Source organism: Orbicella faveolata, unplaced genomic scaffold (assembly GCF_042242905.1).
Source record: "Orbicella faveolata isolate gen_17 unplaced genomic scaffold, um_ofav_v1 contig_2, whole genome shotgun sequence".
Taxonomy (NCBI): Eukaryota; Metazoa; Cnidaria; class Anthozoa; order Scleractinia; family Merulinidae; genus Orbicella; species Orbicella faveolata.
Window position 1 is genome coordinate 14,614,144 of NW_028301547.1, and position 24,149 is coordinate 14,638,292.

The 24,149-nt window shown below is 37.8% G+C and overlaps 1 protein-coding gene across 1 annotated transcript; it reads right to left on the reverse strand.

Annotated features, from left to right (window-relative positions):
* Nucleotides 1-1,189: 1,189 nt before the first annotated feature.
* On the reverse strand, nucleotides 1,190-24,139 carry LOC110062951 (chromosome transmission fidelity protein 18 homolog). The gene is made up of 24 exons (XM_089289793.1): nucleotides 23,961-24,139; nucleotides 21,883-22,092; nucleotides 20,041-20,345; nucleotides 18,895-18,990; nucleotides 16,552-16,604; nucleotides 15,540-15,681; nucleotides 14,844-15,008; nucleotides 14,167-14,199; nucleotides 13,317-13,414; nucleotides 12,657-12,780; nucleotides 11,780-11,825; nucleotides 11,234-11,315; nucleotides 10,990-11,083; nucleotides 10,635-10,733; nucleotides 9,591-9,915; nucleotides 9,393-9,445; nucleotides 8,677-8,847; nucleotides 7,671-7,820; nucleotides 6,801-6,931; nucleotides 6,626-6,710; nucleotides 6,191-6,249; nucleotides 5,985-6,093; nucleotides 3,451-3,502; nucleotides 1,190-1,953 (listed from the first exon to the last, which is right to left on the reverse strand). Exons 1-24 carry the CDS (start codon nucleotides 24,040-24,042, stop codon nucleotides 1,838-1,840), a joined length of 2,880 nt encoding a protein of 959 aa, XP_089145919.1. The 5' UTR covers nucleotides 24,043-24,139; the 3' UTR covers nucleotides 1,190-1,837.
* Between the last annotated feature and the right edge of the window lie 10 nt (nucleotides 24,140-24,149).

Here is a 24,149-nt window from a genome sequence, read left to right on the forward strand (position 1 = left end):
GAAACAACGGTATAAACCGAGGGTTTACAATGTTTACATGCGTGGAGGCTGTGGAGGGTAGAATTTAAAGCCGTTTATGGATTTTATGAAAAGGTACTGGAGCGACTTACACACACAGACAACAATTCAAAAATTTAAAAATCGGCCCGATTTTATGGTAACTTTAAATAAAGCTTTCAGGGAATAAGAAAAATGTTTTTCCAGATTTCAACTGTACGCACGAGCGTACGTGCGTATATGGACGCTACGCCCGATTATACTACGAAAAAATCTTGGGCAACCAGCCATTGATCGACAGGTACATTTCTTGTTACTTCGAATTTAGCTGGCTAAAGGGGTCGTTACTTTCGGATGGTTAAAAAGCGTTTGTGCGGTACAGTAAAAAGCCGTGTGTAAGAACCTAGTGGATTAAGAACCTGCTGGCAGAAATTTCTTATTTTAATACTCAAAAATATAAGAACGTGTTAAGCCAAGTAAGATCAAGCAGGTTCTTACACGCGGGTTTTTGCCGTAATTCACAGTCGTTTCAGACAAAGCAACAAATGAAATTAGAAGTTGCGTTTATGCAAAGACCTCAAACATTGGTTCCGTTGGTACTGTAAGGCGAAAGTTTATGGTCGCATTACATCGCAATGTAACTAATACTGCTTGAAACGTTATGGCAAATATGACGTATTTACTGCAGTCGAGTGGTACTCTTTACAACTGAGGCCATTACTTTCGGAAGGACCGTTACTTTCAGGATTCAACAAGAAAGTAAAATACCATCGTTACTTTTGGAGAGCTGTTATTTTCGGTAGGAGACGGGGGGGGGGGGGGGTGGGGTGGGGCGTTAATCTCGGAACTAAATAGACCAGGGGCCCGTTTCTCGAAGGTCCCGAAAAGTTTTCTCACCCGGAAAGCCGACTGTTTTAGTCAAATATTCTTAATATGAACAGAGTTCTCTTCATACAAGGAATTTCAGGCGTATACATGTCTGATTTTAGATATAGATTATCTAAAAATGGCTTTACGGGCCCCAAACGTTTTCTCACCCGGAAAGCCGTAGCAGGATTACAGAGCTGTTTTAGTCACATATTCTTAATATGAACCGAGTTCTCTTCATACAAGGAGTTTCAGGCGTATACATCTCTCTGATTTTAGATACAGAAGTTTTCTCACCTGGAAATCCGTAGCATGATTACAGAGCTGTGTTGTTGACATTTTTAATATGACCAGAAGCTGCCTTCATACAAGGCGTTTCCTCACCGCTTTTACCTACAGGTTATCTAAACATGGCTTTGCGGGCCCGAAAAGTTTCCGGGGCTTTCGAGAAACGGGCCCCTGAACGATATTCTCTCTGACATACTGAAATCACACCCAGCGTCAGGATACAGGTGAACAAGAACATGTCACAAGGAAGATTTGTTCCAGTTTGGGACGATTTTTTTAAATTCCTTCTTAACGAATGCAGTGGTCACATTGTTCGCAAGAACGTTGCGCTGTCGTAATGAAGGGCAAAATTTTCGATACTACAATCAATTTGCTTCAAATACGGAGAATTTGAGCCGGTTACGCTTACAACAGTCATCCGAAATGACCAACACTTTATTTTTGGCTTGAAGTGTATTCGTCATGTTGGAGTCCACTGTATGCTGTTATTATTCAAAATGTCCGTTGTAAACTTGACAGCTCTGGGTTGACAATTTCCTCTTCACGCCATGATCACAGATTGCTAGCGGTTCCAATTCTTCCCGCTAAATTATACCCTCCTCATAAGTTTCTCGCTTCGCACTTGACGATTCCAATGTCCTGGTAAAGACGGGACTTATTCCATCCAGAGCATCAATTTTCCTTGTCAAAGAAGCTCTTGCACTTTCACGCTCTTCCTAACAGCATTACTGTATCCTTCATTAAAGCGAAACCAAATAGCACTTGGCTTTGACTGAGCTGAATGGCCGCTTCTCTCGCCCTCTGGAACAAATTTAAGGCAAAAACAGGTTAACTGGTTTTCAGTTTACAAGCCAAATAGGTGGCTAGGTTTTGAAAGAAACGTAATTCGTATAGCAGAGAACACTTCGTCAAGTTTTTTTCTTGTAGTTTCCTCATATCGCAAACTGTCCAAGATGAAAAGGAGAATTCTGATTGGTTTCCTAAGGGGGCCGAACTTGCAAAATAAGGACCCAACCAATATTTCTCCAATACTGACCTTGCACTAGATCAATAACTTATCACCAAGCATGATATCGCATTCAAGCCTGTCAATGATTTCAATATATTGCGACTCCCACCCCCCTAATTGGAATACATGCCCCTTCTGCGGTCCCTAATAATTCGCCGCTACCCATTTTTCTCCCAAAGTGGGGTAAGGCATTTTGATAGTCTTCTAAATTCCTAAATTCCACACATGGAAACTTATTTTTAAGAGGATGACACAAGAAAGGCTTACTTTACACCAACGTTACACCTTGAACAAATGTAGTAACTGCGTCACAAAAGTATGTAAAATCACGTGATTTCTGAGAAAAAAAGTGACATTTGGAGAGTTGTTTTGCGAAGAAACTTTTTTTTGTCAAGATTTTGACATGAAACACGAATGAGAAAGACTTACAACTTATTTGGCACTGAAATACGAAACTGTTATCAGAAAGTGATCTTCTTTGAAGTCTTTAAAGTGTTCTTGCCACAAGATCGGTCTTTCACCTGTTTTGAAAGTGGCTGCCTTTAGCTAGCGCTTCGTACAGGCCAAAAGTGCACAAAATGCTGCTGTGTAAAAAGCGTTGTCGGCCAAGAACCTCAGACACTATTTGTCCCTTTAAAAACGTTTCCGGACCTGTTTCTGGGCTCATCTACCAGGAAATTGCTATTTTCTCGCATTTTCTTGCACAACAACTTGAAATAACTTTGTTTGGTTTGTCTTGTGGCCCTTCAGTGGTAGCATCACAACTTGAATCTTTGATTATAGGATTATAGTCCGGTTTAGATGGATTATTGCTCCTTCCTCATGCCATCTCGTCAAATTCATGAGAAATATCCACAAACACGTAACGATTTTCTTTGCACAACAACACTGGTCTAAACTACGATGTTGATGTAAACCATAACCATTTGTTTTCTCAGAAATAGTGCAATTTTCCGTACTTTTTTGATTCAGTCCGCAAGTTTAGATAACTGTAATGCACGTTTTCCTTGCGTAATCTTTGTGAAAATAACTTTCCATGCGTGGAATTTAATAAGGTTTAAGAAAATCAAAAAATTATTTGCATCGCTTTGCTTGTTTTAATTTTTTGTCGTAAAACGTCGATCCAAAACAGTTTTGCAAAACGTACTAACTAAATTGATAAGGACTGGAACTGTAAGCTTAGGATCCAGCCACATGCCCGGCACGCCTCCCAGACCCATCAAAGTAAGACGTTTAATTTAATTCTCGCACACGTGCATCTAACAAGACTATACTTTACAGTTGATTACCTGTAAGCTTTGGTTTAACCTTTATTGGGCGACCAAAGAAGTCCAAAGCAGGCTGTAAAGAAAGAAATACATTTAAAAATAGTTAGTTAACTAATTGGAATCACCGAAATTGAGAAAAAGCAAAAGTTAGTGCAATCAATCAATTAATAATCAGCTAATCAATTAAACTTAGTGCAATCAATCAATTAATATTAATAATATTTAACCAGTCAGTCAGTCAGTGGGTCAGCCAGTAAATCAATCAATCAATCAATCAATCAATCAATCAATCACTCAATCAGTCAGTCAGTCAATCAATCAATCCATTGTTCATTCATTCAGCCAATCCGTCAGCTAATCCTAAGTCCGTCCGTCCGATAGTCAGTCTGATTCAGTAGCAACAACAACAACAACAACAACAACATCCTCTTTATTACCCTTTTTCATTAATTAACACAGAAATATATAAAGTATTGCTAAGAATTAGGGTTCTTGCAACCCGAAATAACCACTAGGTTAAAAATACCGGGTTGCCAGTTTACAAATTGGTTAGTCAAGCTTTGGCCGGACACACACACGTACACACAGTCACACATACAAAATATAATATATACCAGAAAGTAAAGAAGAAAAGAAGCTGAAATTACACGCGTAATATTACCTTAAATAAAAAAATATATTTGAACTGAACAATGAAGAATATCAGATAAATAATGGTAAGGCGTTACAAAAGCAGTGATATTATCTTTATGTGAAAAAAAAAAAAGAGAATTGACTAGTAGCTTTGGAGAAAGCTCTGTTTCAGTTTAACTTTGAATGATGAAATTGGCAAGTGCTTTATATCATAATCAATAGCATTCCATATCTTAGGGCCCTGAAATCGAATATTAAATTTACCATAATTCGTTCTTGCTTTGGGAAGATAGTAAGACTGTTTAGCAGAATGCCTGGTATTGTAACTGTAGACGGTATCTAACTTAATGAAGAAGGACTGGAAGACAGAGGGTAACAATTGATTATGAAATTTATACATGAAAGTGGCAATGACGAAGGTAACGAGATCAGAAAATTTACTGACCTCTAGAGACTTGAATAGCTGGCTAGAGTGATGATCAAGGCTAGAGAATGTCATCACCCGTACTGCTTTTTTTTTGTAAGATGAAAATTGGATTTACAGTAGACTTGTAAGTATTACCCCAGGCAATGAGTCCATAAATCAGAAAAGGATATACTAAACCATAATATAAAGTTAATAAAATTTCTTGACTTACATAATGACGGATTTTGCTAAGAATTCCAGTACTTCTCCTGAACTTCTTAACGGTGCAATCAACATGTTTTTTCCAACTAAGATTAGAGTCTATTATAATGCCCAAGTATTTGATACAGTATTCTCTTTTTAATTGCTTATCATTAATTTTGAGACAAAAATTAAGGCTTTGTACATTCTTTTGTGGTGGATGGAATATTACGAAGTTTGACTTATCAATATTAAGAGATAATCTATTGGCACAGAGCCAGGAGTGAACGTTACTTAGCTCATTGTTTATGGATTCTTCAAATTCAGAAATAATTTTATGTTCACAAAATAAGTTAGAATCATCTGCGAATAGATGAAAATCAAATAGGCTTGAGCTATTTTGAAAGTCATTTATATATATCAAAAAGAGCAATGGTCCAAGGATAGACCCTTGTGGAACTCCACATGTCACGTTACACTGTGTTGACGTGACTGAATTCACAGTGACAACTTGTCGCCGATTGCTTAGATATGAAATAAACCACTCCTTGGCTATACCCCGGATACCATAATGCTCCAATTTCTTTCTCAATATATTATGGTTGACAGTATCAAAGGCTTTACTAAAATCTAAGAAGATTACACAAGAGATGTTCCGATTTTCAATTGCTTTCTGTATTTTGTCGATTATACAGAGAATGGCATGATCTGTACTATGTCTGGTTCGAAAACCAAATAGCTTGTTGTAGAATATATTACTATTAACTAGATATTTAATTAATCTGTTATACATAAGTCTTTCCAACAGCTTATTAAAAACCGAAAGTAAAGAAATTGGGCGGTAGTCGGACAAGCAAGTTCGTGACCCCTTTTTATATACTGGAATAATGTTAGCTAGTTTGAAGTCAGTAGGGACAGTGCCAGTTGAGAATGAGGTGTTAAAAAGAATCTCCAATGGTTTGGAAATAGTAGATTTTAGAAGCTTGAGTATGTCAATGGGGATACTGAAAGGACCTACAGCCTTTCCACTTTTGAGACTAGATATTATGTTTTCTATTTCAGTGGTTGTGGTGGGAGAAATAAAAAAGCTGTTGCTTTGTGGTAAACGTAGATGTTCCTCAGGTCTTTTGTTGACTCTAGGTATTTCATTCTCTAGCTTGTTGCCAACATTAGCAAAATAATTATTAAATGCATCAGAAACATGTTTGGGGTCAGAAAATTCTTTGTTCACCTTATTCACCTTTTTCTCTGACCACCGACCGACCACTCCGTTGGTCGGTCGGTGGTCGTAACATTTCTGCAAACGTTCATTTACCTTTGCCTCTCTTGGTTTCGCTTTACTCGTATCCAAAGACAACACAACCACAGGCTTCTTAGGCTTTGCTTCCTCTGGCTTCTTGGAACCGCTGGTAATAACGGGGGAACTGAGCCAAGTGAAGAAACAAAACAGAAACTCAACTCGTGACTACATGTTTAATATCAGAGCAAGCAAATGATTAACACTGTACAAGCAATACTCACTTAACGTCCATGTGAGCTGTCAAAGCTTTTTCTGCTCTTCTCATCTTTTCCAGCTCAATCTGCACCACAAAGATTACAAACCGTGACATTAGAAACAAAGATCAAGCTATGACTACTGAATAGTAATAAAAATTCGTTAAGAGGCAACGCTGACTGGAAATTCTTGAATTATCACAGAATATCGGTTCTTCCAAGAGAACTGTTGTTGTGTGGCAGGTTTACAAGTTTTTTTTTCATTCTTTTAAAAGGATATCTGTCTGTATTTGGAATTGAGTCAATTGGCTTATCACTGCATAGAGTCATTATAAGTTGATTATTAACCCTTTATGGCTGGTTAGCATGTTCGAGTCAAGGCCAGGATAACTGCATAGTGACGTCTGACAACAAATATGGAAACAAGTAGTGCAGCATTAGAGCCAAAGCACTAGTTATTACCTCTCTTGCTATCAGTTGCTTGTTAGCATAAGTCAACTGTCTGTGCTGAGGCAAACCTGAGAATTTCACAGCTTCTTCAACATTCCTGTGGTAAAAGAAGTAACATGGAATTTTAACAAATTTGAACGAAGGCCTGATCGTGTTTTTCAAGTACCTGCGGGTGTTCGATACTCACGGATCCAATACATAAGCGTATTGTCCTTCAAAGTTCCTTTCTTGATGGTAAGTTAGATTGTAGCCAATCATGGTATCGATCAGCTCTGCAAGTTGCTGCTTTTCTCGAGCTGAAAACAACTGAGTGTTAACCTGCAAAATGATATCACAAATGAAAATTGCACAGTTTCTTAACGCTTCTCATAAATTCTACTTACGAAATGCACATGATTTGGGAAGGAAGACCGACATCATGCAGGTGCTAGGTTTAATGCAAGGGATACAATAACATGCCTATCAGTTATCACAAAACCCGGAAAAGTCAATGAAATCAAATGGACGAGGAGGGATCACTTTGATCGTCTTCGAAAAAGACAGAACTACTACTGAAACTAAGATTTCTTTGACTTACACAGGTCCAATTGAAATTTGCAGAAACACTGTTTTGATGGTATTTACTGCCACAGAAATTCTATTATTCAATTAGACTATGAACTAGAGATTTTGATGAGGCCAACTTGTTTTAGTACAATTATAACTGACGATTTTCAATTCTTTCTAGAGGTAGTATTAAACTTTTAAACTTCTAGTTTACAAAAGACGGCGCGGACTGAATTGACGTTTATAATTTGCAGTTGTGTTTGCGCGCACCATTTTTTTCCCAACAGTTTCGAGATTTTAATGTCAACAACTTGCGAATGTCCTTCTTTAGTCTTTTCGGGAATTTAATTCCGAAACTTCCGAAAAACGAGAAAACGTTGCCATTTCGTGGACGACTTCAGTAACCATTAATTGACAATTACATTATGAGCTCGAGATTTCTAATGACAACAGCGAAGAAAACTAACCAATCACTTGTAGGATTCAGAGAATAACAAGTAAACATACTTACCGGTCTCAGTGTTGGTGTGATCACCTCTAATATGAACGGCAGCAGCTCAAGGCAGGCCGTGCGAACATTTATATTCTGCCGGATGTGAGGGGATGATTCATTCTTGATTGTGTTTACAAGGTTCTTGGTTTTCGTTTCTTTAAGATGACTCTGCAAATTTATAGTACACAATATCAGTTTACTGAATTTCTGGTTACTTACATTTACAAAGTGACGAAAGAGCATTTACAAAGTGACGACCTGCTCGACACCTTCTGACATGCTGTTAAGTAGACCTAGAGACAGACAGTACATGCAGGGCATGACATAAACTTGATTTGTACAGGTTATGGTTGAATCATTTCCATTATACAGTAGAAAATTCGAAATTTTAATCAAGCAGTCTCTGAAACGGAACAATTCGGCCATTTTGGCTGTAACGAGGACAGAGGTTAATACTCACTCGTCCGCTCGCTCGCTCGCTCGCTCACTCACTCACTCACTCACTCACTCACTCACTCACTCACTCACTCACTCACTCACTCACTCACTCACTCACTCACTCACTCACTCACTCACTCACTCACTCACTCACTCACTCACTCACTCACTCACTCACTCACTCACTCACTCACTCACTCACTCACTCACTCACTCACTCACTCACTCACTCACTCACTCACTCACTCACTCACTCACTCACTCACTCACTCACTCACTCACTCACTCACTCACTCACTCACTCACTCACTCACTCACTCACTCACTCACCCACCCACCCAGGCAGGTCTCAAAGTTGCTGTGTTTCTGAAGGTCACTTGCGCATATGGTTTACTTTGAAAACTTAGTTTCTATCCCTGCTGTAAGAGATAAGTCCACTGAAGAGAGGTGCCTGCTTTGCTGAGTTTTCTGTCCGGGAGAGGTGTTTGCTGGCCCAACTAATGTAATTTTACATGTAACTGTTATATTATATCTCAATACAGATCGTAATTACATTAGAATGTATCTAAACATCTGTTTTATGTACCTCATATTGACTGCTGGGGTACCTTAGCTTCGAGTGTGCCTGACTGGCATAAAACAAGTGAAAGGCCACTGAAAGGAAAGGACTGTAGCCCTGAAGGATGTAACTCTGACGCTGTAACACTGCTTGTTCTACAAAGTCAGAGAATTCCAACCACTCTGTTCCAGAGACCACCTGATGTCAGTCAACAAAATGGCTTATTAGTAAACTTACAGTAACAAGACTAACAACACAATCCATTTCCTTTTCTTGATGTTGTAAAGTTTCACTTTTGTAAGCACTGGTAAGACCTAATCACCAGACATTCTCAATTGCCTCGTATATTAACTTATTTTGTGCGGGTGTAAGGGTGTCTGTTTCTGAGGGTTCATTTAGACTATGCAACTTTTTTCATGTAAACATTTGTACACGGCACATTGCTTGCACTGCGTCAAAATTGCATACCACTTTCATCATAAAATGATACCTAAATCATGTCGTGATCGTTTGGGGGTCTTCAAATTGTAAGGAAGTTGCAGGCTGGATATACATAAAACAGTTCATGTTGTATGGTTGTAATGTTAAATGTGACAAAGTTGTACTGTTTAAAACCGCCCTTAAATCGGTCCACTTATAGTGACTGAATCAACCAGGCATGAATTTTATACCAGATACAAGAATGCAGATGATGGTGGTGGTGTGAATGTTTATGAATCTCCTTTGTTAACTATTTGCCATACCACTTCGAAGCTGGGATCTTTAAACTTCACTTGCAAATAGTTCTCAAATAAACCTGTAAAAACAAAAGAAATGGAGCAGTGTCATTTTTACAACAATACTGGGCTCTATTCACATTAATTATTAATTAATTATTAAATTAATTATTATTAATTATAAATTCATTAATCAAAAGTGAGAATAAATGAGTTCACACCTACCTTGTGTCACTTTCTCATACTGTCCACTTGACATAGCAGAATGTAGAACTGTATGGAAACGGCTCGATAGGGATGTCATTCCTCGCTGTTCATTAGCATTACTAACATTTCCTTCTAGAGCTCCCATTGAAAGCAGTTCCCTGTTATTGGCTAGACTATTTTGATTTTCATTGTTTGCAATGGCAGCAAAGCGACGACGTTTTGGTTTGGGTAGCTGGAAGATCTCTTGCCATATGGAAAACAAACTGCGGTGGGAGTCCTTCTGACCAATGTCCATTGACTGCACATGCTCAAGCCACACCCTTCCATGTCTTTTGTGTATAAACTGAAAAGATTGAAAATTGTATAAGTGAAGTTGCAAAAATTAAGTTCAAATTTAGTGGGTGTGGATCTAGGACAAATGGTGACAGATTTCCCACGCAACAAGCACCAAAGGGACAAGCTTCCAGATAGGTCCAGAAGTATGTTCCCCAGGAAATTTCTGGATTTTAACCCACTTAAGTCCCCTTTCTGAGTTTCTCTGTCAATCTGGAAAACCTCACCAATGTCTGTAAAATGATAGAAACAGGTATGGTTCAGCGCCTGTTACGGTATTGAAATCTTGATTATCTTGGAAAATTGCGTGGCTACCCCCAGTTTTCTTTGTGGATTCCCATAGCCCTTGCTAAGATGTAACATATCAAACACGAAAGACAGTGTTTGACCACATTTCCAAACACCGAGAAGAGAGTTGAAAATACGACACGTAGTGGAGTATTTTTGACGAACTTTGACGTGTTTGGAAATGTGGTCAAACACAGTCTTGAGTGTTTGATATATCTTCTCAATCGAAACTAAAACCAAGGAGAAAACGGAGAATTGAAATCGTAAAAATCTATGCTTATTAAGATCAGATATCCAAACACCGCTACGGTCATGATTTCCGTTGTTTAAACTTGATGAATTATTAATGAGTTTGAGAACTACTTTTTCCACATGGTCCAAAATATCTGGGGAAAAGATCTTTGTATTTAGTAGGCACCGTCCATAATAATTAACTCTTACCTGGAGGGTGTTTAAGCAAGACCTAATATCATTGTCAGTTTTCTCACATAACGACGTCAAAGTCGTCATATCTGTATTGACTGACTCTTGTCTGGATATCTAAATTAACAGGAGGAAAAGTGAGAAGATTCATCAAAATATAATATACCCAGGTGAGATCATGTTAACTTATAATGCAAGTGATGACAACAAGGAAAATTACCTTGATTCAAAATTGAGATATTAAGAACATGTATGGATAAGTTTGAAACTGATAAAGGGTTTCAGTAAAACATAGACAGGGACTTTCAAGTTGATATAAGAATACTGCGTATCTGATAGTAAAAGTACTACCACTGATAAAAGATAAAATTACCTCCAATAGACGAGTAGCCAGACGACTAGGAATAGTTGATGGAAATGCCACTAAAAATGCGACTTGACGCAACTGACGCAAAGCAGGTGCATACCTAGAAAAAGAAACAAGATAACTGTGGAAATAACTCAATGTAACAGAGTTTACCATTTAGACACTCTACCAAAATAACCCAATGATCCAATCATCAACTACTTAGTCAGGAATTTTATTTTAGGTGTAGATTCATCTGATAACAACTTACTGATCATTACAAATACAGATGATAGGTCGTGACAGTGGCCCTGCTTTCTTCTTCTTTCTTCCTTTCTTTCCAGGAGCATTATCTGTAAAGAAGGGCATCTCTCAGATTGTTCTCACTATAACCACTGTAAGTATTTACTTATTGTTGCCAAAATTGACTCTACTAACTATGATGTGAACTGGTTTTATTCACATACCAGGAGATTCCACAGTGATGAAACCATTTATGCTAAGAACATATCAGATAGCATTACAGGCCCTCAATAAGAACAGAAGGGCTACAGCTAGTAACGCATTACAGACCCACTACATGCCCATCATGCTAATAATACATTCCACCTGCAAGTTTGACATCAAATGAAAGGCAAAAAGGTTAAGTCTTCAAGGAGGGCATTCATCAGTACAGAGCAACCTTTAGAAGTGTCTCTTTGTTAAAAAAATAAAGTTTACTGTGTAGCTGCATTTCATGTACACAGACAGTGAATTCTTAAAAAACACCAAATTTAATTTCAGTCAAGAATGCACTGTAAGTTATAGTCACTGATACCTGAATCCCTTTGCTTGATAACTGATAACAGGACATTTATTGCTGGCTGTTGTAACATGGAATAAGAAGGATATCAATCACAACAGGGCAAATATCTAATTATCACATTCTTACCAGTATAACCTCTCAGTTTGGTGTCATAGTCGAGTCGTAGATCTAACACAAGCATCATTGCAAAGGCCATTGAATCATTGAACAGATTTATTTTAGTTTCTAAAAAAAACTGTTGGGCTGTGTCAGCAGACAAGTGAAACTCCTCAGTAGCTATTTATCAATTTGAAGTTGATAAGGGTATATTAGCTACTGTAGTGAGTTTGTGAAGCTCATAATTCGAGCATTAAGCCTTTGTCAGAGCTATGATTGATGATAGGCTAATAGACTCTTAAAAAATGGCTGCTAATTTTAAATTTGTTTTGTATACATTTCAATTAGCCTCACTGACCTTGTTTAGGAGTAAAAATTATTTTGAATTATCAACAAAGACCAGGGTAGTAAGGCTAATTTTAACACTTACAAAAGAATTTATAATTGGCAGTCATTTATGAAAGGAGCCTGTACTTGAAATGTTAGCTTCACAAACTTGCTACAGCACTTAATTTATCAACATCAAGTTGATAAACACCTTGCAGCAAATGAAAAACAACTAATCTGCCACATACAAGAACATATCACATTTAGAAGTTCAATCAAACAAAAAATCTTTTTTTTGAGTTCTTAAGAATTTGCAAAAGTTTTGAAGAAAAAAATGACCTGTCAAGAGTACATGTAAGTTTCAAAATTGAAAAAATACTTTATATATTTTTCCACCTATAGCAACATAAACTCTGTATTTTATGAGATCAGGCTAAATATTGGCTTGAAACATTATTTTACTTACTGCTGGTGCTCCATCTATTTCATCAATAATTAAGCAGTTTGGTTTTTCATTGTATCCAAGCACTGACTTCATTTGCGTTGATGCTTCAAGAGTGTTTTTGAAAACTTCCTGGGAGCGATCATCACTTAAACACAAACATTAAGGTTATAATAATATTATCATGTAAAGATGCACACAGAAGCAGGCTACCATCCTTACAATACACTCCAGACAAGAAAACATAACATCATCAGGATTTAGCTCTTTAACAGTATTTTATATCATTAAATAAAAAAAAATGTTCTCCATTCATCATATGCTAACTAAAAATTAAAAATACATATAGATATATCAGTATAATTTACAAGTAAAAACTATATGGAAAACATGAGTATGTAAAAAATTAATTAATTATGTAGATTCAAAACAATCTAATCTGAATTCGGCCTAAGTTTTCAAAAATGTATATAAGTTTTCCTCGCAAATGTTTCAGCATTAGACTCAAGCTTGATGTTATCTGGTTATCTTTATAACAAAACATAAGAAAAATAAAACAATTTTCTTTACAAAGTGGTTGTCTACAGGATGCCTGGACACCCATCTGGCTAAAAGCCTGCATCACAACACAATTTAACAAATTGTTGGTTAGGATCTAAACTTTGTTAACACTTCAATTCTCACCTTGCATTCATCTCTACCACATTATATCCCGCATGTCGAGCAATGACATGAGAAAGGGTTGTTTTACCAAGCCCTGGAGGCCCACAGAGAAGTGCCACCTGCAAAAGCAGGCATTCAGTCAAGTATAGCTTAAAGCTAGAATCTTATCTTGCGCATGAAGTGTTAAACTGGTACCACACATTGTGCCTCATTGACAAAAATCACAAAGAGTAGTGTGCACTGCAAACATAACTGTTATGTCCAATACTCCGGGGCTAGTGGTGTTTGCTGTCAGGTTAGAGGATTCTATCCTTTGGGCAAGCGAAGTTATGTTGGGAAACATTTTGAGGAAATTCAAATTACAGAAGTTCTGTAAGAGAAGAAATTGCTGTTACTTATTAATTTAATTTTAAATTTCATAATTATGACAGTAAGAAATTATTGGGGGCTAGTAAGAATGACTTTTGGGCTAGTACATAGTACATCAAGTTACAGCTTGTTTCTTTGCACCAAGAAAGAGTAACCACAAAATAGTCACCTCACATTTTATATAACATGTTTAAAGTGATTTAATATTAAATTTTAGTTTACTTCCCTTCCTGTCACTTTCTGTGAAAATACAAACAAAATTTATGTACACAGCCCCGTTGTATATTTTGTTGACTGGCAGGGAAAGTCTAAGAAAAGGGAACTCAACATTTAACAAACACAACTATATATTTTCAGCTCTGCCATGCTTTCACACTTCTTCATATCGCTATGCTTACGTGCTGAACACCACTCACTACTTTACACTCATTGCTTAACACGTTAGCAATAAGCAATAATAATTTATTAGACAGTATTCACCTGGAAAATTAATTTTACAAACCTTACGAACAGGACGACCAGATACATCAACTTCCTGGGAAGTAGAAAAAGGTTCTTGAGCAAGGCTACATTGACTAGACAAACCAAACATTGTCTGTGATAATGCTTTCAAGAGGTTTCTATAAGGGTTTGACTGTGTACCACAAAAGCTTATATGGCAACGTTTCACTGGGATCTACATGTATGAATTTACCTTTGTCTATGCAGACCTGAGTGTGATTTAAAGTCTGTATTTTGTCACTCCCTGTTCATCTCAGACTATAAATAAATTTTAACCCTTAATCCTCAAAGCTCTCTTTTTCCCAAGACAATGGGTGCCAAGGAACACATGCCAAAACAATGATTGGAAAACAGATTAGAAGAGCACATCCCCACTTGGACTTACAGGATGTAAGCAAGACCTACATTGTAGAGTTGTCAAAAGTAGCCAGCTACTACAGCTGCAGCAAAATTGCCATCTACTTTATAATCTTGATTGGCCACTCTGCTGGGTAATTGAAAGAGATGGCAAAATCAACTGCCTAATCCAAAAAACTTTGTGACAATTCTGAGGATCTCAGTGGGGTCAAGAACTGACCTAATCCAGTTGATAACAGTTTACTGTCCACCTCAAGCTTACACATGTTGTCCTTTTCACAAATACAACTCCTTGTGAAAGAGTAATAATCTGATACTAACATTCCAGTCAGCCTCATCTTGAACTCCTGTGGTTTGCTGTTTCTTGAAGTTTAACTTTTGTTTTTTCATCTGTTCAGGTTTTGGCTTTGATTTCTTGTCTTGTCCTTTCCCAAAAACAGTTTTGTCCCAGAGCTTCAACCACTTCAAAAGGGTTCTGTTGATGGCCTAGAAACAAATAAGAACTTTTGATTTTTCAAATACATAACGGTACCTTCAGTTAACCAGACATTTAATTTAAACCTCCTTTGATATTATATAGACAACACGAGCACAGGATTTGCCTGTAATAAGAAAAGGTACGTGTAATGATCAAGCCTGATGGCCCATCAGGCTGGTGCTTATTTCTGGTTTTAGTGTTACACGTGACCAAGGGTACAGTATTTCTACTCCCCTCTTGATGGGATGCTAATCCATCACAGGGTTATCCCAAGCATTTAATATGCCAGTACCCATTTGTATACCTGGTTGGAGAGAGGTACTATGAGAGTAAAGTTTCTAGTTGCCCCAAAACTAACTATTAGCCATGGACATTGTTAGTACCTCCTATGTCAGTATTAACACATTGCCCTGAAGGGCTTGATCATTGTCTTTGTTGTCATTATTGTCCACTAAGATAATGCATAACAACCAACATACAGTCATGTACATGTACACTGTAACACATCAGCCAAAAACAAATAAAACATTCCTACTCACATCATCACTGAGCAGTTCTGTAAAATGTCTTGGAGAATACTTTTCAACCCACAGGGCATGTTGTGGAAGGGTGTGGTCATATTCATTTATGTCAGCTTCTTTCTGTGCAGGTTCCTCCATATTTGAGTCTTCACCAAGCATTCTAAGGTACATGTATGAATCGTGTCAAAATATATCTCAACAGCATTACAGAGGGTACAAGATCTGTTCTTGGTAAAAGTGATCTACTCAACCAGAGTTTGTTCTGGTTTCCATAGCATGATGCAACTAGAAAAATTGCTACCCTTCCCCCCACCCTGTATGAAATGCAAAGTACATGTAATCCACAGGGTTCCAGATAAGTTTCAAGGTGGGGTGTCTACAAGGAATTCCAAGGGGTCAATTTCCACTGCTCCCACCTAAATCAATCATAATAAATTTTCTATTACTTTGTCACGTCATGTAGCTGAACTTGACAGGTTATCGACCTGAGGCCCCTCACTTATCAGTAACACTGAATCCAACCCAGCTTAATTCTACCCTCCCTCCCTTACGTCCACCATATTGTTAGGTTCCCAAGTACCCATTTATACTTCTAGCAGTAGGTAGACAGAAACAATGCGAGAGTAAAGTATCTTGCTTTAAGAACACAACACAATGACCCTCAAAAGTACAAGAACCCAGTCTGCAAATCTGGAGTCAAGTATCCTAGCCATTTAGGCATCATGGGTATAAAGGGTTACATGTAGGTAGCTTTTTATGCGTTATTTGGATGCCTGTGATTCTATTGTACAATACCATACATGTAGGAATATAAATATGCACACTAAGCACTATGTAGCTTTAGCCTTTGCATACATATACATATGATACCATGAACAAGTAATGCATGTCAAAGAGTGTGTACCTGTAGGCTTTGCATGCATTACATTCCTGCAAGTAATGCAATTTATTCAATTATGTAAAATATTTCTTATCATTTTTGCATCAATATATTTCCTGTAATTTATTCATTTCATTTTATTATCGTTACCTGTGCAAGGATGCTGTCAGCCTTTCTGATTCTTCAATTGTCCTTCTTCGTCTCTGACAAAACCAATGACATTCAGCAAGTGAAAGTTAGAGCATTCAAACATTTTCACTCAACACATATGAATACATAGTTGAACCTCTTAAAGATGGACACCAAAGAGGTAGATCTGAGTGTCCTTACTATGGAGGTGGCCGTATTGTGGAGGGACAGATTACATGCATATCAATCCTGGTTTCTCTGAGCCGAAGTAGTGTCGATGTTATGGAATTGTCTGAAAGGAGAGGTTTGACTGAATTGTATAACACATATATTTCAGTGTAAAGTATTGCTCAGCTGTCTATCAAAATGGAATGGAAAAGTAAAAAAATAATGTTCAGCAATACTACACTCTAAAACTAAACTTTTAACGTGCTTTGTATTGTGAGAGCTCAAAAGAATGGTAGGGCAGGGCTGGGCTCGACACTAACGGTAGCCAACTAGCCACAGACTGGTAGAAATTTAGTTTTGGCTAGTAGGTTTTCGATTTCCACTAGCCACTTTTGCTAGTAAACAAAATGAAATTGGCTGAACTAGTTTCTGCCTTCGTCGAGGAAGTCAAACACTAACACTGGCTTTACTCAGAAACAAGGTCAGAATTTCATTGTGGATGTATCATGTTTACTTTTCGCTGTGTGGTACTTGAAAGGGTATAAAAACTGAACATGTTATTATACTGAAAGAAATATTCGACAAAGACTGCATTTTCTGAAAGCACACACCGATGTTCTTTTTTTGTTAAAAAATTAGCAGAACAAAGCATGAGCATCCTGATAAAATCATGCGCAAAATCGTGCGAAACTATAAAGGGATAACATTTCATTTAGCGTAACAACACATTGGTGATTTGTCATTGTGTCCATACTGACAAAACGTCCATGTACCACTGCAGAAATAATTACACGAGAAAGATTTATTTCCTTCAACATCTATTAGCAGTCTAGTTTCGCTAATGCTGCTTTTGAAACAGTTTGAATTCTACAGCTCCTGTCTGTCAAAAGACTGAAGAAGTCTGAACAGTTTTTACAATGACGTCTCGGGGTCTCGATATTTTTCCAAGGAAGTCACAAAGAAAACAGAGTCCTGAAAGTCTTTTAAGTAAAATCACTGGACTTTTCTTCGTGATCTGTTGGCCTGAGAGATTTGATGTGAGGAAAACACAAGGCAATTAAACAAAATTAAAACTGGTGTAATTTCAGTGATAACTTGGTTTGCCCGAGTGTTTAACATTACCAGTCAAGTGCGAGTGTAGGTCTAGTAAGCGCTACAGACGTCACAGTTTGAATGCACAAGTTTAATCATACCGGGCGTAAACATGAGAGAAACAAAAGTGATCATGGGTGTGTGATGTGTGTGTGATTCAACTGAAAAATAAACAAGACAAAATATTTAAGTACATAATATAACGACACAAAAAAACTGACAACGGAGCAAAATAAACTTACAAAACTGTGGCAACTCGAATTCTAGAATTTGTACTTCAGGGCTCACACAACAGTGAAGCAGCTAAGGAAAAAATGCAGTAGAAACCAGCAGACCGAACTTTCAGCGCTAACAAGCACTGGCCAAAATGAAAAACACAAAACTACGCATAATGAAGAACGCTTAAGTATTACAGAGTGGGTTGCATAATTCCCAGAGGTCATGGAAAAATGTACACCCAAAAGCAAAGAAAGTTCTAGTCGCTACAGTGAGTAAGGTGTGCCAACTATATGTCAACTGGTCAAGAGGTTTCAGATGCAAAATTGCATTGTTTTGTATTTCTTAAAATTCCATAATGGATATAAGAGGTTTTTTACCAGCAGTAAAAAAGAAAAAGCCAGCAAATGAGAATTCAGGAAGAAGGTGTAAGTCTAAAACATCCACCGCCAAAATACTAAGGCGCTCTTTTTCATTTTTCACGTTGTTTTATAAATATAACACATCTTGTTGTTTTATTATTGGAACTGGTTTAAGTACAATGTAATTACCAACAATATGTACTAAAGAGAGTTGTTTGCATTGTGCTTTCAAGTCTTGCTAGTAATTCTGCTGCTTTTGGAGCTACAGCTGAAGCCAACATCATCGCTTGGCTAGTAAAATTAATTTTTGGCTAATAACATCTAAGTTGTCACTAGCCACTAGGCTAGTAAGTTGAAAAGTTAGTGTCGAGCCCTGTAGGGAATAATTTTTTTTTAATTTAAGCCCTAAGACGGTCCTTTCTATCTGCTATATATATTGTACAAAGTACTGACTGTAAAGTGCATGGTTCTTAAGGACGCTGACGTGAGTTAGCACACTCAATTGTAATACACAGTCCATGTATACCTCCTCCTCCACACTCTCGCGAAGGTCTGAAAAGGGCATTGACAACAACTGAAGTGAATTGCCAGTCCCTCTTCTGAGTAGTTTCTTTCTCAATCCCTAAAAAGAGATCACATATAAAACTGGGCTAGAGTGTTAACCTGAACATCAGTTATTTTGGTTACACTGACAGCACTAGTTATATTTTGACAAGAGAATGTGGAAGGTGGTGGCACTTACATCACATGAGATGCAAACAACAGCAAAAGAGTATTGGTAGTAGTGTCTTACAGGTTTAAGGGAGCTTGGTTGAGACATGGTTGCATGTGAAACCATGCAGGTCAGAATTGAATAATTATTAATTTTAACCCATAGACTCCGGTGCGCCTAACCAGCCGTAACAAGTGTTGGCCTTTGTTCCACTTCTGACATCATCCCCTTTGACCAAAATTGGCATTATCTATACTCAAGTTCTGCAGGAGGAAAATATCGTTCCAATGATACCCAGATTAGAGTGATTGGCTCAATGGAACCTGAAATATGCACACAAATACTCAGAAATTTGAGTGAAAAACTTGCAGCAAAATTTCCTGCGACTACACTTAACTACTCCATGGAAAAAATTGCCCATCTTGATGATGCTTTCTCAGAAATTTTTGAACTGGAAGCAAGCCCAGTAGAAGGTCAATCACAGCAGCAAAAAGATAAGAAAAGAAGAAAAAGGAAAGGCGAAAAAAAATTAAAAAACTGAAAAGCCTAAAGATGTAGGTCACTTTTGCGAAATCTTGATTTCTGCACATGCCTGAGCAAAAATGTTATAAAACATGATGCTACAGTCAGTAGTGGAAAGAAAGGCATGCTGTTATGTTGAAAATGCCTTTTTGAGTAGATTGGAGCTAATTTGGCCCATATCCAGGCTGAAAATCCCCAAAATGTCCAAAAAAAAATGCATCTTTGGCAAAAAGCTCCGGGAGTCAATGGGTTAATAATGATCTGCATACATGCATAGACAGATTTAAATATGGCCATTGAAGTCTTCCTAAACATAAGGCTAGTTATTGTAATCAATTTTTCTTACATTTTACTGAATGTAACCTTAAGAAGTTTGACAGTCTTCTTAATTTCAAATCATGGTTTTAATCAGAATAACAAGGCACTTAGATAGTTCACCTTAGATTGTACCAATGATTCCTCTTCCCTGTCACCTTTGATTGACAGGTAAAGCCTCTGTCCATCCATTCTTGTAATGGAAACTGAATCACAACTCACTGGAGGTCGTCGAAAGACTTTCTTTCTCTCTGGCCTAGCAGAAGTGATATCACTCCATCTTTTATCAAGACTGGGCACATTACGTGACTGGGTTGGACTTGGTTGTAACTGTCTCAATGGACTTCGCACATCACTAGCATTATGAGTTGTCTCATCAACAGCTCCATTTTTTCCAGGACTAAGGCGAGCCTTCTTTTTACATGGGGCTGAAAACATTTCAAGTTACATTTTGTTAGTTAACATGTATTTTCATATACATGTATTCACTTGCATAATTATTATGCAAGTGAATACATGAAAGATCATCAGCTCATGTGCACTAAAAGCATCTGCGGTCAAGTGTTTCAGATCGATACCCTCAATTGATACCCTCGATCAACCCTCAATCGATACTCAATTGACACTCCATCAACACCTCGGTTGACACTCTATCCACATTCCATCAACATCTTGGTCAACAGTCAGTCCAGAGTCAACTAATTTTCAATTGATTCATATGAGTCATTGGACACTCAGCCAATCAGAGTGTCGACCAATAATCAATCGGGATGTCAATTGAGTCTTGATCGAGATATCAATTGAGAGTATCGATCGAGAGTATCGATCGACACTTGACCATGGATGCCTTTAGTACACATGGTCCAGATCATTTATAATCTATTTGAACTGTAGGGAGAGATGTACAGACGTGAATGATCATCGCAATACGTACACAACTTTTAAGTTGCTTAAAAGCAGATGTGAAATTAAAGCCTGAAAAAAATTCAGGATGAACAATTTTTGACAGGCTTTAAAAAAAAATTATTTCACAACTACTTATAAGTTGTGGGAGGTGCGGTAGCCTCATGGTTAGTGCGCTTGTCTCTGAATCAAGGGGTCCAGGTTCGAGCCCTGGTCGGGGACATTGTGTTGTGTTCTTGGGCAAGACACTTTACTCTCACAGTGGCTCTCTCCCCAGGTGTATAAATGGGTACCAGTAAATTTAACGCTGGGGGGTAACCTTGCAATGGACTAGCATCCTATCCAGGGGGTGGTAGAAATACTCCCTAGTCACTTCATGCTGCTGAAACCAGGATAAGCTCCAGCCTAATGAGCCCTTGGCTTGTATGCAGACTTTATCTACCTTTAAGTTGTGAACATAACTATGATGACCATTCATGTCTTTACTACATGTGATTCTCTCTGTCAGGTCACTTTTTGGTTTACCTTCATGGATTATACCTGTATAATTATTATTATTACCAAAATGGTTACCTTGCAGGACTCTAGGTTAAGAAGCCTGGATTTCAGCCTGGCCAGGGTTACTGTGTTGTTTTCTTGGGCAAGATGCAAGTTTTGCTCTCACAGTTCCTCTCCAAACAGGATTTATAAATGGGTATTGATCATTAAACTGATAAATTATTCAGTGAGTGGCAAAATGTTGGGTAGGGGGGCAATCTGCAGTTTTCTATAATCTTATCCAGGCAGGACTAGTATTACTACTTGATGCTTGGCACTTCAGAAACCAGAGTTAACAAAATCCCCTTTGGCTCTTTTGTTTGCTAGGATTGCAACAAACTGTAACCCACCTCTAAACAGAATTCATTCACTCATCTGAATTTCATTACAAATAGCTACTACTGCCACTATACATGTAAAGGTAATCCATGTTACTGTATATGCTTTTTTAATGTTTCAGCTACTACAGCACAAAATTTATCAACACCTCAATTAGCTAATAATATTTATTTTGTCAATACAAACCTGGTTCAGGAGACATAGGTTTATTTTGGCCACTGACATCCTCATCTTCATCACTGGAGAGCGGCAAGAACATTTCATCACAGTCTCGCTTTTTTGATTTAGCTTGTTCTGTGATTTTACTGGTACAAACACAGTCCACTGTCCCTCCATTAGTAGCATTATTAATTGTACCAGAAAAATTCAAGCTCTTCTTTGATGGTGGAGCAAACTCTGTATAATAGATGGAAAATTATCAGGTTAACAGCAGGACTTCTAGATACAACATGTCTCCACTTACTCACGTCTTTTCACAGCTTAAGCAACAACACTTCATGACCTATGACGAACCACAGTAAAAGGGTTTCCATTTTTACTGGAAGTAAGCCTCGGTTTTTTTAGCCCAAAGGTGAATTTTTGTGTGCTCGTTGGCCCAAAAGTCTCAAAAGACGCTAAATGCTAGTCAAATAACATACTGAGTTCTGTTTTTGAAAGTATTTGAACGCTTAATGAATAGCAAAAATTAGCACTTTGCATTACTCTCCCGATTCCCGCCTTCTTAGAACTCCTGCTTCCCGCCCTTTCCTCTCCCACCTCCCACCCCCCATTCTCCCGGGATCCCGCCCCCTGTCCTCCCACCCCCACCACTATTAAGGAAAAGTGCCCCCATTAGTGAGGTATCTGTATTGCCAGTTTTCGTGTGACTTCATCATTTTCCAAAATTAAGATTTACCAATCCTTCTGAAGTTTAAGTTTCATCAGATATAAGACCCTCTAAGAACTTGACATTTTACAACGTTTAAGCTCAACAGGGTTCCTCATTCTGTTATAGAGGACATTTGAATTTCCAAGTTTATGTATTGCGTGAAATTAAAATGATGGTCTCAGAAGGCTTTCACGTAAGTCAAAAGGGGAGTTACGGCTCAATTTTTAAAAACTGAACAGTTCTTGCTCTAAAAGAATTATTACTTTCAATGTGTCAGAACTCTAGAGTGATAATCTTCCATTTCAGTAGCAAAACTCAATGTTAGATGTTTTTGTCACTTTATGGCGCCATGTTGGTGCCCATCAGAAGGGCATCAACATGGCATCTATAAATTTGGGTGAAACACTTTTCAGAATAACACTTGAATGAAAAACCGCACATATTTAAATCTTTGCGAGGTTGTTTATTTATTTATCATCAATTGTATCCCAGATTCTTGACTTATTTACTGAATGGTTACGATTTTTCTTTTTGATGGCGTGGCAGTGTAATCCAGCAATTGAAGGTTGCCAGATAAAAGAAAAGTTTATTGCGGTATTGTGGTAACTTTTACCTTGCTTGAATACATATCATTATTATCCAACTGCAGCAAATACCGTCCAAATAACAGTACAAATATACAGCGATATTGTACAGTTATTTGTACAGTAGAAAACCTGTTTGCCGTACAGGTTGGCATGTGCACGTAAAACTGTCACACTCTCCCTCTGTCATTGACAAATTTACTGACTACAGCAGTTGGATAATAAATCTCTTCTTAGATGTTTTGGCATGTAGTATCGCTTTATATTTTTACTTGTTGTTTGTATTTTGACGAGCATTATGGGCTCGTCAAAATACAGCACATCTCGTAAAAATATACAGCGATACTACACATCAAAACATCTAATGAGATATATATATGTTATTTGATACTGTAGGGATCTGGGGATCTGGGGAAGTGTGACCTTCTTTTTGCTCTGCCCATCTCCCCCAACGGAGCACGAAAACACCAACCATTACTCTTGGCACCACCCCCCTCCACCACCCCTGTTTTGAGTATAGGTCAATTTTCACTCCAGTAAGCCATTAGCTGATACATGTAGTTGGTGTTGATTGACATTTTGCAATGTAACTGTTAAGTACGCAGCTCTAAATATATACAGATTTTGGACGAAGTAAGCTCAAGTCCTTTAAGCGACGAAATGTATAGATAAGTTCGAAATACGATTCTAAGTAACTTGATCTAGCTCGTGAATCGAAAGACATCTCTATCTGACGAACATGAGAAAAGCAGGCCCGAACAACATGGCATTTAGAGTTCTCTGATTCAGTTAGCATCACAGCAAACACTTACCCTCAAAATCGTCAAGCATTTCCAATTCATCCGCATACCGAGATTCAAAATCATCTTCAACGGGAATATCCCAGTCTTCCATTTTTAGGGATTTCGCCCAAAATTGTCCTTGATTGTGTTTTTCTTTTCGAACACTACTCCGCCATATTGCTCTGAAAATTCCCGCCAAAGTAATGCCGTCCACGTGAC

Excerpts from the sequence above, each read along its gene's own strand:
- LOC110062951 (XM_089289793.1), bottom strand. The coding sequence starts at position 24,042 with ATGGAAGACTGGGATATTCCCGTTGAAGATGATTTTGAATCTCGGTAT. Across the intron at positions 18,991-20,040 it reads AATCATTGGTACAATCTAAG|GGATTGAGAAAGAAACTACT; the intron begins GTGAACTATCTA and ends ATCTCTTTTTAG. Across the intron at positions 11,084-11,233 it reads ATCTGTATTTGTAATGATCA|GTATGCACCTGCTTTGCGTC; the intron begins GTAAGTTGTTAT and ends TTCTTTTTCTAG.